We start from the raw sequence: 14,326 nt of genomic DNA on the forward strand, positions 1-14,326 counted from the left end.
ATTCTTGTCAAGTAAAAATACTAATCCTTGAATTAAACAAATCCAGACCACTAAAACATGAGCAAATAAACCCAAAACAAGCAAAAAATCTTACTGATTCAGGGCTGCAGTAGCACATTGCAATGAAATGATTTCCAGTAAAAGTAAAAAAAGGATGACTAACTGGAGGCAATCTTATAAATGCAGTCAAATAGATCTGTCCCACAAACTAAGAAATTTCTCGCCCGGGCTTTCTCTAAAATGTTTCTTGAAATTAAGAAATCAGTTAGTCAAAGGTTCCAATGGAATAAATTAAAAACAAAATAGTCCAGTGAATCAATAAGCACATTGCAATGAATAAAGAAGAAAAGCAACCAAAACAGAGAATCAGATTTCAGAAATGCACACCTTTAAAGCCAAATTACCACGTTCCATCACTTGATCTTGTACTTGACGCTTATTTCCGAGTAAATTATTGCCACCTTGACCAGTGTACACAACATCCTCAGAGTTATCCAAATCATCTTCATATTGACCTGACAAGACAATGGCCACTGCAAGTGGGAATGTATAGCCACTGTATTCCTGCAACATTCAAGGAACACCCAAAACTGCTTTTTTATGAACACTACTAAGGACTCAATCTCTTTGATAAAAATTAAAAGGAATGAGATTACTTCCAGTCAAGGAACTACTTTTTTATTTTTAACTTCTAAGTTATTGGTTTACATAACAGGAACAAGGTCAAACGCAGATATAGCAGATATGAAATCATTACAGAATAAAGAAAGACCAATTGATATTCACTCCAAAAAACATAAAGAAAAGTGAAATGAAGGACAATACATTCTTCCAAAATACGCATGATTTGATCAACATGGAATAAGTAAAAGGTAAACTTCACCCATACTTTAACAAGCTCTATAGCTAAAAAATTTGACAAAAATACAAAAGCGAGAGATAGCACTGCACAACTCTAGGGGATTAACAATCCCCTACAAAAATTATGAGCTGCTTGATTCTCGCTTAGCTAGTTGATCAGCAATGCAATTAGCTAAACATAGACCTCAGGAAAAGAAAGCATCCCAAAGTCACTAGCGACATCTAAAATATCACAATGCCACACATTTTACTTCAATAAATTACTTTTCTTCTTACACACCCATAAATAATAATTGCAAATCCTCCTCCACCAATAGACTGAAGAAACTCAAAGTCCTGACCTACTGCAAGCCCTCCATATTGCTAAAATCTTTAATTTTTCAAGTAAATTCTTTCTCACAAGTTTGAGAAAGTTCTCAATTCAGCTTCAATCCCCAAATGCCTTGAGTTATCCAATAAGCACTCATCAAAATTTAGCTTTATCGAACCCTCTAGAGGCAAATTCCAATTCGGATGCATCTCCTTCACAAACCTCACAAACAAGGTTCTAATCTAGTAATTGAAAGCTCAAAAGAGCGCTCAGAAAGACTTTGGAGAACCCTACAGAGAATAAAATAAATAAACTAAGCTAACAACCTCCACAGATTCTCATCTCAAAGATCCCAACATTCTTCCCTGTCAAATTATCCAAGATTAAAATGAAGTCAGGTGCATAACAAAGTATCCTGACTAGTGTCTATGCCAGAAGGCTCACAAAAAATATGATTATCACATCTCCCACGCTTTTGGAAGCTACCTAATCTATCCTGGTGAATGTGAAGCATCTATGCCAAAGCCCCAAAGCACTAGACTACAGTAGAAAAACATGACCAATTGAAATATCATTCCCCAAAAACATAACACAATAATTTGGACTGAGAACTTTGTAAAACTTCCCAAACTGTACAATCATTAATATTAATCTTCTCGTCGCCCAAGAAGCAAGCAAGCAAAATCCTTGACCATAGATGTGTTTTCAGAGTTACTAATGAAATTGGCTTGAAATAAAGAGGCCAAGTTTGTATATTCAAAGGGCACTAAATTAAAGAACTAATCGATAGGTTTGAGAAGATAAAAGACTAAAATGAAATTCAGGAAAGATAGCAATAAAGTACACATGAATGAAGGCATGAGAACCACAAGCTATCTGATCTCCAAATCAGAAAGATTGTGGCAAAAATTGAAGTTCCAAGATGCCGCCGAATAGAATAAATATAAAATGGCTGATATAGGAGAGTCTCTAGATCTCACTAACCTTAAAAGATTTGGAAATTAAGAAGTATAGCACAAGACTTGCTTAGAACTAGATATATATCTCCAAAAATTAGGAATCATTCTACAAGGGTTTCTATCAAATATATTTAATAAATCCATCCGTACGTTCAGCATGCATATTCCTTTAGGATGAATATTCAAATAGAGAAAGCCTCCTCCTAATCTTGAAGATAGTCTGTAGTTACCAAAGTTCTGTTATAAGTATATTCATAATTTTAATTTTTTATAAGAGCTTGTATTAATAAAAGCGCAAAAAGTGCGTAAAAGTATAGAGATCGTATACAAGTAAACCAAGCAAAAAGCAAAAAAGAGGATACAAAAAATACTCCCTCCCTCACCCAATACCCAGCCAATCTATGAAATTAATCAAATGTGTATATCCACCACCTATATACACCCTAACCCACATAAAGAAATTGTTTAGGAATAAATTTTTAGCCTTTGATAAGACAATTCCTTACTATCAAAGTATCTCCTGTTTCTTTCCTTCTAGATCGTCCAAAAAATGCAAGGAGCAGCTCTCCAAGCTTTAATATGCCTTTTATCTATAAAAGACTCATGCCATCCTAGGAGGGTTTCCATAACTGACTCAAAAAAAAAAAACCATCATACACCAAAAGATAATAATAAATATACAATAATAATAATGTTGAATATAATGTATTTATAGTATACAATCTTTCTTTCATTTCTTAATATAGGTCACATATAAGGTAGTTAGTTCAACCTAACCTTGTATATATTTCTCTATCATAAAAAGTTAATCATATGAATGAGAATTAAGGTTTTTTCTCTCTTTCTCTCTCTTTCAACATGGTATTAGAGCCAAGGGAGAAAACTTTATTCTTTTTGGTTTACCCGTGTAATTAATTCCAGAAATCCGTCCAGTGACCATGTTTCATTCCGGTCACCTTTTCCATCTCCTAAAGCTTTTCGGTCAGTCATATCGTGGTCAGAATACCCTCCTCACCGTCAACTTTTTTCCTCAGCGATATTTTCCGACACCGACCACATCATCAGGAGCGTAAAGAGGAGATCTGTAACTTTTCTCAAAACACCGGAGCCAAAAACCGATCCACGCGCCGTTTTTCTCCGACGGCCTAAATCCCACGCGCTGGCATGTGAGGGCGCGTGGCCCACTTTCTAGTGCCGAGCTTCTACCAGCAGGCTCTTCCAGCGTCGTCTTGCACTTCTAAGCCTCCGTCAGTCCTCTCCGAACCCTATTTCTCCATTTTTTTGGCATTTCAGCCTTCACGGGTCTTCTTTCAGCTTCCGACGGCCTCCGACAACAGCTCTCTTCCTTGGTCGAGACCTGTGTGTGCCTTGGGAAGGCCTCTTCTTCATCTCCAGTCACTTTTCTCCTTTGTTGGGTCCCGACATACCAAGTTCTTCTTCCACAGCTATGATCAAACCTCTCTTTAGGGCTCTCTTCGATCCAAACGTGATTCAATCTCGGGTGAAGTGGATCTGGCGACCAAAAATCTTATTTTTACATCCGTCATCTCTGGATCTCCTACTATCACATCGGAAAAATTGATTGGTAGTGAGAATTATCTCTCCTGGTCAACCTCCGTGGAACTCTGGTTTATGGGACAAGGTTATGAGGATCATCTTGTTACACCTGAGGATGCTATACCTGATGTTCACAAAGTGCAATGGAAGAAAATCTATGCACAATTATGCAGCGTATTATGGAAATCTGTTGATCCCAAAATTTTACATCATCTTCGTGCCTACAAAATCTGCTTTAAATTTTGGACTCAAGCTAAAGGATTATACACGAATGATATTCAACGATTTTATAAGGTGGTTTCTAATATTGTTCATGTGAGATAGCAGGACATGGATCTACCTACTTATATTGGCCGGATTGCGTCTCTTAAGGAGGAGTTCTTAACTTTGATGCCCTTCACTAATGGTGCTGAAGCTCAACAAATACAAACTGACAAGTTCTTTATGGTGTTAACCCTCATTGGTCTCCGTCCAGATCTTGAGTCTGTCCGAGATCAGATTCTTGCTAGTCCATCAATACCATCATTGGATGATGTGTTCGCTCGTCTCTTACGTCTCTCCTCTACTCAGACCTTGTCGACTGATGGTCCTTTAGATTCATCTGTGTTAGCCTCCCAAACTAACTCTCGAGGAGGACGTAGTGGCAATCGGGGTCAAGGACAACGTCCTCAGTGCACCTGTTGTAATAAGTTTGGTCACACTCGAGATCGTTGCTATCGGTTACATGGACGGCCTCCTCGCACTGCCCACATTGCTCAATCATCTGATCCTCTGCTATCTCGACCTGACTCCGATACAAGCTCCACATCTCAGAGTATCACCCTTACTGGTAGTGATTATGATGCCTATCTTCGATATCAGGTAGCCACATCAGCTTCTGTTGCTTCTATTGTCCAAACCGGTAATGTCTATGTCTGTTTTACTCAGTCTCCTTCTCTTGGACCATGGATTCTAGATTCTAGAGCATCTGATCATATCTCTGGTAATAAACACCTTTTCTCCTCTATTACTACTATCTCTGCCTTACCTACTGTTACTTTAGCTAATGGTTCCCAAACTATGGCTAAAGGTATTGGTTTGGCTCATCTTCTCCCTTCCCTACCTCTCCATTCTGTCCTTTATGCCCCTAAGTGTCCTTTTAATCTTATTTCCATCAGCAAAATAACTCGCACTCTTAACTATTCTATCACTTTTTCTGATAAATATGTGATCTTGCACTACCGGAGTACAAGAAAGACGATTGGCATAGGGCATGAGTCTCAAGGCCTCTATCACCTCACATCACCTTCATCTCTTACAGCTTTCATTTCCACCGATGCTCCTCTTCTCATTCATAGTCGTTTGGGTCATCCTAGTCTCTCCAAGTTCCAGAAGATGGTCCCTCGTTTTTCCACTTTGTCGTCGCTTGCATGTGAGTCATGTCAGCTTGGGAAACATACTCGTGTCTCGTTCCCAAAGCGTTTGAATAATCGAACAAAGTCTCCTTTTGAACTTGTCCACACTGATGTTTAGGGTCCGTGTCGGACCGCGTTTACTTTAGGATTTCAGTATTTTGTCATTTTCATTGATGACCATTCAAGATGTGTACTTGATTATTTTTAATGAAAAATCGAGCTGAATTATTCTCTATTTTCCAGAAATTTTATACTAAAATCCAAACACAATTCAATGTTTCAATTTGAGTGTTACGCAGTGACAATGCTCGGGAATATTTTTCTACACCCTTTACTTCTTTTATGTCCCAACATGGGATCCTCCATCAGTCATCTTGTGCTCATACTCCTCAACAAAATGGGGTTACTGAACGTAAAAATCGACATCTTGTTGAGACAACCCGTACCCTCTGTCTCCATAGTCATGTTCCTTTTCGTTTTTGGGAGGATGTTGTTCTTACAGCCTATTACTTGATTAATCGTATGCCCTCATCTATATTACATGACCATTTCCCTCATTCCCTCATTTTTCCTATCCAACCTCTTTATTTTCTTCCTCCTCGTGTCTTTGGTTGTACTTGTTTTGTTCATACTCTCACACCTGGACAGAACAAGCTCTCCGCCAAGGCTACGAAATGCATCTTTTGGGGATACTCTCGACTTCAGAAGGGCTATCGTTGTTATTCTCCTGACACTCATCGTTATTTTCTACCCGCTAATGTCACCTTCTTTGAGGACTCTCCATTCTTCTCATCCTCTGAATCTCTTCCCATTTCTAAAGTATTGTCACTTCCCTATATATCCTCCCCTTCAGATGCGCTCTCTCATCCACTTCAGGTTTATCATCGTCGACATCGTGTTGTTGCTCCTCCTCTCTCTTCAGCTGAGGTACCTGATGACTCACCTCCTGTCGCACCGATTTCTCCTACCCCAACCCTATTATCTACTGACCATTTGCCTATTGCTCTTCGAAAAGGTAATCGATCTACTTGTAATCCTCATCCTATTTATAATTTTTTAAGTGTGCAAGTTACGCTGCTCTCTATATGGCTTGAAACGGTCTCCTCGAGCATGGTTTGGGCGTTTTAGTTCAGTTGTTCAAGAATTTGGAATGCTTCGGAGTGAAGCAAATCATTCAGTTTTCTATCATCATAACCCTTCGAGCCAGTGCATCTATATGGTAGTTTATGTGGATGATTACAAGCAGTGATCAGGAGGGTATCCAAAGACTAAAGCAACACCTTTTCCACCACTTCCAAACCAAAGACTTGGGCAAACTCAAGTACTTTCTGGGACTTGAAATAGCTCAATCTAGTTCAGGTGTGGTTAAGTAACAAAGGAAGTACATCTTGGAAGAAACAGGTATATTAGAATGTAAACATGTTGACACTCCTATGGATCCAAATGTCAAACTTGTACTAGGATAGGGGGAGCCTCTAAGAGCTCCCGGGAGATATCGACGACTTGTAGGCAAACTGAACTATCTCACCATCACTCGGCCAGACATCTCTTTTCCAATGAGTGTGGTTAGTCAATTTCTACAGTCACCATGTGACAACCATTAGGATGTTGTGATCCGCATTCTTCGATATATTAAAGGAACACCAGGCCAAGGTATGTTGTATGAAGACAGGGGTCATACCCAAATTGTTAGTTACACAGATGCAGACTGGGCTGGTTGACCCTCAAATAGGCGTTCCACCTCAGGGTATTGTGTTTTTATTGGAGGTAACTTAATATCCTAGAAGAGTAAGAAACAAAATATAGTGGTCAGATCAAGCGTCGAAGCTGAGTATCGAGCTATGGCTTTGGCAACATGTGAACTCATATGGTTGAGGCAACTCCTTCAGGAATTGAGATTTGGAAAAGATGAACAGATAAAACTAGTCTGTGACAATCAGGCTGCATTACATATTGCATCCAATCCAGTCTTTCATGAAAGGGCCAAGCATATTGAAGTTGACTGTCACTTCATTAGAGAGAAGACCGCATCATGGTGTGTTGCTACAAGTTTTGTTAATTCAAATGATCAACTAACAGACATCTTCACTAAATCTCTCAAAGGTCCTAGGATTAAATACATTTGTAACAAGCTTGGTGCATATGACATATATGCTCCAGCTTGAAGGGGAGTGTTGAATATAATATATTTATTTTATTTTTATTTTTTGATTGGAAACGACACAAAGAATATAATGTATTTATAGTGTACAATCTTTCTTTCCTTTCTTAATATAAGTCACATATATGGTAGTTAGTTCAACCTAGCCTTGTATATATATTTCTCTATTGTAAGAAGTTAATCATATGAATGAAAATTAAGGTTTTTTCTCTCTCTCTTTCAACAAATAAAACTAAGAGGCTAAGTGCACTTCTTTATCTATCTATCTATCTATCTATCTATATATGGAAAAAGATACAAGTTCACCAATGGAGTCACAGGTATCACACATATTCATATTCATACCAAACATTTTCCTATGTGTGTGTATGAGAGCTAACTTAGACAAATTTCCTAATTGCATACAATGTCACAGCCCAAAACAACGGAAAGAACATGTAGTATACAATACAAGATTAAAAATCGCAAGATATAATAATATTAGACCCCTTCCACATAAAAAATCATATGGTTAGTCGATGCCCATATTGAAATTGCCCTCACAATTCAACAGTGGCATGGAGAGAGTATGCATACCCTTCTGTTATAGGATTGCCCCATATAATCAATCCCGTTCAGCCAATGACTATGAAAACCTACTGCGACCATTTCAGCCCGTGAAAAGAACTGGTGTCCCACATCCACACCTGCCATCAGAAGTCTAAATTCAACACCAATTTATATTTTTTTTTTTTTTCAAACTGTAACATACATACAAATAAAGAAATGAGGTCTAAGAAACCTCAAGAACAAGTTAAAACAAAAACCCAAAACCAAATATATTAGTCAACCAATGATTGAGGAGGATGGGATACATTGGAAGACAACTCAATGATTGGGAGCTTGAGGGAGAGGAACTTTTTTAAGGACCTTGCACACAATCCAAATTGGAAGCATTGAGGAGGGTAGAATGTGATAGAAGAAAACCAAGAGTGGCATATTCTCAGTTAAATCCTATATTAGTCCCTGTTTTCAGGACCACTCAATGATTGGGAGTTCGAGAGAGCGAAACTTTTTCAAGGAGCTTGCACACAATCCAAATTAGGAGCATTGAGGAGGATAGGATGTGTTGGAAGGAAACCAAGTGTGACATATTCTCAATTAAATCCCTCTAGGCATATTTGGTAAGAGGAGAAAGCGGTCTCCCTCTTATTAAGATAGTTTGGAATCCTTGGGTGCCTACAAAGGCAGGCCTTTTTACTTAGGAAATTGTCTGGGGAAAGATTGTGATGATTGACCAGCCCAAAAGGGTGGGATAGATAATGTCAAATAAACATTACTTGTGCAAACAGGAAGAAGAATCATCTGATCGTTTACTAATTCACTGTGTCAAAGCAAGTATATTGTGGCATCTAATCTTCTCTCTATTTGGTGTGACATGGGTGATGCACTCCATGGTCAAAGAGAACCTTCTAAGTTGGCACGGTTCTTTTGTGGGGAAGAAGCATAAGAAAGCTTGGATGGTTGCCCCCTTATATCTGTTTTGAACTCTTCTAAGTCGTTTGAGGATGATAAGCAATCAGATCAAGCTATTAAATATTCTTTTATGGCCAGTTTCTTAGAATGGGTTAAGTTGTACATAGCCTATCAATCATTGTCCACGATGGACTTCATAGATTGGTTGTGCTTTAAGTAAGGAGAGGAAGGTCGCTTTTTGTTTTCTCTTTCCTCATTTTGCCTTTTTGCACATATTGTATACATCATGAGTACTTTGTTGTACTTTTGAAAGCACTATTAATATATTCTCCTTTATTGGCTGCCCAAAGAAATTATATTAGTCAACCAAGTAGAGTCTAACAAAATAAGTATAGCCCACCAACCTGGAATGGGGCCAAATCTTTTCTCAGGGTATAATATAGCATTAGTCTCCATCATCTGCAACAAAGTTTATTTTTTCAAATGGGCAAATTATATTAGAAAATTATAAATACACAAATAGATAACATCATCCTGATGGTATAAGCAACAATATTTCCATGGTAAACATTGACCAAAAATAATTCAACAAACAAAAACAACAAGAAAAAGAAAAGAAATATGATGCCACTTTTACTATTATTGATTCTTTTGATCAACCAAAACAAAGAGATAAAATATCAATGTCATGCCGCTAGACTGAAGATGGCCACCAAAACATGAAATAGTGCAAAGAAAACAAGAGACATCTGACCAATATATGATGCTTAAAAGGAAAACAGGATGTGGCAAATTTTATATTAAGATTGAAGAGAATGATAGGAATGAGCAAGTAAGTCACACAAACACAAACCTTAAGAAGTATGATACAAGTCAATACAACTGAACTTCAAACTAAAATGAAGGGTTTACACAAGCTATAATGATTAGATTCTGACAATGCCAACTTCCAAGTTACTGAAATTCCCAAATGGAAAGAAACTGGTCATAGTTAAAGAGGAAAAGTCTGTGAAGGACCACAATGTCACAAGCACAAACCTTAAGAAGTATGATACAAGTCAATACGACTGAACTTCAAACTAAAATGAAGGGTTTACACAAGCTATTATGATTAGATTCTGACAATGCCAACTTCCAAGTTACTGAAATTCCCAAATGGGAAGAAACTGGTCATAGTTAAAGAGGAAAAGTCTGTGAAGGACGCTGGAAATAAATCGAGGGCACCTACTTTGAGCCTCGTTTTGCTAGATTACAACTTAGTATCAATGACCACAATGTCAATTAAGGACACTTTGTTACCATCCGCAATGGAGGCTATTCGCATAAACCCAAGGAAAGTAAGGATTGAAGGACTACTTTGGAATAGTGGTAAAAGTCTAAAGTTGGTATAGAGGTTTCAGCCATTGAGGTAGAAATTTTAGCTCTTTTAGATGGTTGAGAGAATTTTTACCTCTTCAATCTTAGTAAAGAAAGATTCTGCAGTTTTCGTACCATGAGCAACTGAAAAATGTAGTGGACAGTGGAAGTTTGATCCATAGTCACATTAAATTGTTGATACCACTTCAAAATTGAAATGTTTCTTTTGTTGGGTTCCTTGCTTAGCCAATCAAGTAACAGGTATCTTAGCAACAATGAAGCAAAATAATTTGTTCTGCATAGGAGATTTTGTACCTCCATGATTTGTAAAGGGCGTTTTACCTATCATTTTGAGCTGCGCAGGTAGATATTTGCTTTTTGGAGAAATAAACGTTTACTTTTCTTTTTTTATAAGTAATAGACATGTACTTTCCTTCTTTTGATCAAACTTTCTATAGCGAATGGTGTATCATCAAAAGAATTTCTCATGTTTCTTATGTTTGCTATTCCAACGCAATGAAATGGTTGTTTCTGATTGAAATACATACATATATAGTATGCAGATAAAAGTGCTATTCTTCTAATATGATTTTTTTTATAAGTAAGAAAAATGAATTTAAGGATAGCAATACCAAAAAGAGAGAACATAAAAAACCATTCCCTCCCTTACCAAGATCCTACCCAACCTACAAAATCAATTTGAGGAATTAAGCCTTCTTATATGTACATCCTAACCAATGACAAGAGATTTCTAAGAAATGAGCCCTTCCGTGATGCTACTCTTGTAATACAATCTCCAGACACAATTAACAATCATCCAAAGCACATAAGATAGCTTACAAACTTTAAAATTAACCACAATTAATATAAAGTAATATAAAATTGTTGTTTCTTTAGTACCATAACTCTCAAGGATGGGGAAGGATTTTGATTGTAGAGAGGGTTCCCTTCCATACCTTGTCCTTCCATTGGAAGCACCATTATGGTGAAATCAGTACAAGAACCCATTATTAAAAGATGTCAGAGGATACAGAAGCCATAGTAGTTATGAAAACAGGGAAGATTAACCTAATTTATGGCTCTCCAACTAGAATACCAACATTTGCTGTCTTAGTACCAATTATGTTGCTTTTAGAATACCAACATTAACCTAATTTGGACGCCTTGGGTTCCAATTAGGACTAGCTTCTTTGGTTGGGAGGTGGCTTGGTGCAGGCTGCTCACCGCTGACCGCCTGAAGAGATTTGGTTGGAGCATTCCCAACAGGGGCTTTTTGTGCAAATATGAGGAGGAAACCACATATCACCTTTTCTTGTTTTGTGAGAAGGCCAAAATGTTATGGTTTCTAATCTTCTCCCTTTTTGGGGTGCAATGGGTGATGCACTCCTCTATGAAAAGGAACCTCCTAGGATGGCATGGATCTTTCGTAGGCAAGAAAAGGGAGAAAGCTTGGAAAGTTGCCCCCCTCTGCCTGATGTGGACCATTTGGAAAGAAAGGAATAGGAGGGCCTTCGATGATATTGAGAGGAACGACCAAGATATTAAATCCATTTTTTTATACACTTTTGTGAATTGAGCTAGGGTGTATATAGAGGAACACACTCTCTCTTTGATAGATTTTGTAGACTGGCTAGCCACCAAGTAAGGGTCAGGCTTGTTTATCTTTTTCTTTTTTGCTTCTTTGTATCTTGGTATACTCCGTGTATACCCTTTCTCTAGCCTTTTGGCTCTTAATGAATTATCTTTACCTATCAAAAAAAAAGATTTGAGGGTTTGACAAGATTTCTCTAGAGATGGAAATGATAAGCAACAGAAACACTATTAAGCAGAATAGGAAAATGTATATGCACTAAAATTGTAAACTCAACATATATCAATCATGTACAACCTCTCTTGTAAAAGTGGCTCCAGAGGCCTAGGGTGCAACATGATATGATTTATAGAAGGGTGATGTCAGCAAAATAGGGAGTTGACACTACAAAGAGGGCGCATAGGGAGGTTGGTTATTTCAGATCTATGCAGGATTTAAAATGAGTTCTTTTATTATCAGAAATTTAAAGGGAGTTCTTTACTGGAAATTTCTAATTATTAGAACCACTAGTGCCCCTTTTGAACTTTATATTTTCCAAAATTCTCTATTTCTTTTTTTAAATTCTGATTTGATTCAATCGTTTTCTATTTGGGATCAGACTCTCCTAGATGGACTTGGAGACATAATTTTGATATATCTCTTTCTTTTTTTTCTTCTTGATTTTGTTAATTTGCTAGTGCCATAAAACCCTAATTCCTTACTGCCCTCCATAAAGCCCAAAAGAGTGAATCCATTAGAATTATTAATTGCAGGTTGCTGGTTGCCACATCATCACCATTCAGAGACACTCTAAGGCCAAATCTGATGACAAAACCATTAATATCTTTCTGAAGTGATAAGAGTTTAAAAAGCTAATGCATACATAATTTTTTAAGAGATAAAGAAGGTCCCGGTAAGATTGAGTCATTGACAAGAATTAATCACCTATAAGCAAACTGAGAACAGCATCTGCATGTATCAACTCTATTCACCCTAATGTGATTCACTTGCTGTCTGGTACATTTACCATTACAAAGCATCAGCATTACTCCTTTACTCAAATTAACAAGGCCATACTACTTTGGTTAGGCTCTTTCAAGAAACATGCCTTTTTATAGGTAAACAAAATTTATTAATAGGTTCCTAGTCTGATAAAAAATAATAATAACAATAATAATAATAATAATAGCTTCCAAGTGATAGAGGAAGTACAAGTTAAAAAGGAAGCACAACTCCAATGCACAGGAGATATATATAGGGGAAGAAAATCTACAGAAAAAAAAAAAAAAAAGGAAATTGCCAACTCCGAATTGCCCATTCCCCAAACTATCAATGAACAGGAAAAAACAGATTAGTCATCCTTGTAATCGTACAATAAGAGAGCATAGTAGAAGATCCTGCAGAAGGCTGTTAGGGAGAAAAGTTTCTTTGCACCAGCTTATAAGAAATGGGGATGGTTGTTAGCTAGTTGATGCTTCCTTTGTAAGAAGCAAGAAGAATTAGTTAGTGATACCCTTATTTATCATGGATTGTCACATAATTTGTGGACTTTGGTGTGCTATGCTTCGAGTCCATCATCTACCCTATTTCTAAAACGAGCAGTTGACAATTGAATCCAATTTCTCCTGGTTTTCATATCTGGAATGGTGAAACAAGAAAATTTGTTTCCTTTGTATGGAATTCAGCGTGTGCTTTCCCATTCAGTTAAGGAGCTTTTGCTAAGTTAGATGGAAGCTTCCTAAAGAGAGACCAGAAGAGGTTCTGGAGGATAGTCCCTTTTTGTTTGAAGTGGGTCAATATAGAGAGAATGTAGAAGATGCCCTGAAGGAGCAGAGAGGTCAGTGGTATTGGTGAAAAAGTGCTCTGTAAATACTTTGCATTCTTGAGCTAATTTTGTTTTGGACCCTAATTTTAGCTCCTCTGGTTTTTTTAACAGTCTAGGAAGGACTAAGGAGTTAGTTTTTGCTGTTGCATTCTATATACTTCCTTTGTGCTAAGGGTGCACTCCCATTTTTTGTTAGGTGCTTATTGATGCATTTTACTTTGCCCATCAAAAAAAAAATTGATAGATAAATAAGATTTTTATTGAGAGAAAGGAAGTATATACATCGTATACAAAATAGACAAAAGACAAAAAAGGTGCTAAGACACAAAAACCCACTATTGTGCCCCACCGAGAGCCTACCCAATCCACAAAGTCTAACAACAATAAAGAACCATCCTCAATGTACAATCTAGCTCAATCCCAAAGAAGATAAAATAATAATAATAATAATAATAATTAATTAATTAATTAACTGTTTGGCCCATGCTTTCATAGGTGTCATAAGTCTTATTCCTCCTCAGCCATAATGTCCAAAACAAACACAACAAAGCAGCCTTCCAAGTCTTTTTCCTCTTTTTAACCGCCAAGGTAGCCCAATTGGTCAGGGCAAATACTAGGAAGTGTGGTCCCAATAAGTGGCACATGGTCCTAGGTTCGAATCCTGCCACTGATAATACCTTAAATTTACCCGGTGTTGGTTGTTGCGGGGCAGTCAGCACCCCGAGGTTTGGGTCCCCATGGAGAATCCTTCCTAAGGGCTTGGCCATGGAAAGTTCCTCGATTATCAGGAAAAAAAAAAAAAAACCATTTTTCCTCTTTTTATCAACAAAGGACTTGTGTCAGCTTAGAAAGACCTCTCTAACTGAAGAGTACATCAC

At 37.4% G+C, this 14,326-nt stretch overlaps 1 protein-coding gene across 1 annotated transcript in view; it reads right to left on the reverse strand.

The window, feature by feature from the left end:
- The window catches only part of LOC117930160 (histone-lysine N-methyltransferase, H3 lysine-9 specific SUVH4), a 45,289-nt gene that overhangs the window by 24,559 nt on the left and 6,404 nt on the right, over positions 1-14,326 (reverse strand). The window contains exons 4-6 of the mRNA XM_034850652.1: positions 9,102-9,156; positions 7,819-7,928; positions 388-564 (exon numbers count right to left, since the gene is read on the reverse strand). Of these exons, the coding sequence (XP_034706543.1) occupies positions 388-564; positions 7,819-7,928; positions 9,102-9,156 (342 nt within the window). The remainder of the gene's footprint in view (positions 1-387; positions 565-7,818; positions 7,929-9,101; positions 9,157-14,326) is intronic.

Source organism: Vitis riparia, chromosome 14 (genome assembly GCF_004353265.1).
Source record: "Vitis riparia cultivar Riparia Gloire de Montpellier isolate 1030 chromosome 14, EGFV_Vit.rip_1.0, whole genome shotgun sequence".
Lineage (NCBI taxonomy): Eukaryota > Viridiplantae > Streptophyta > Magnoliopsida > Vitales > Vitaceae > Vitis > Vitis riparia.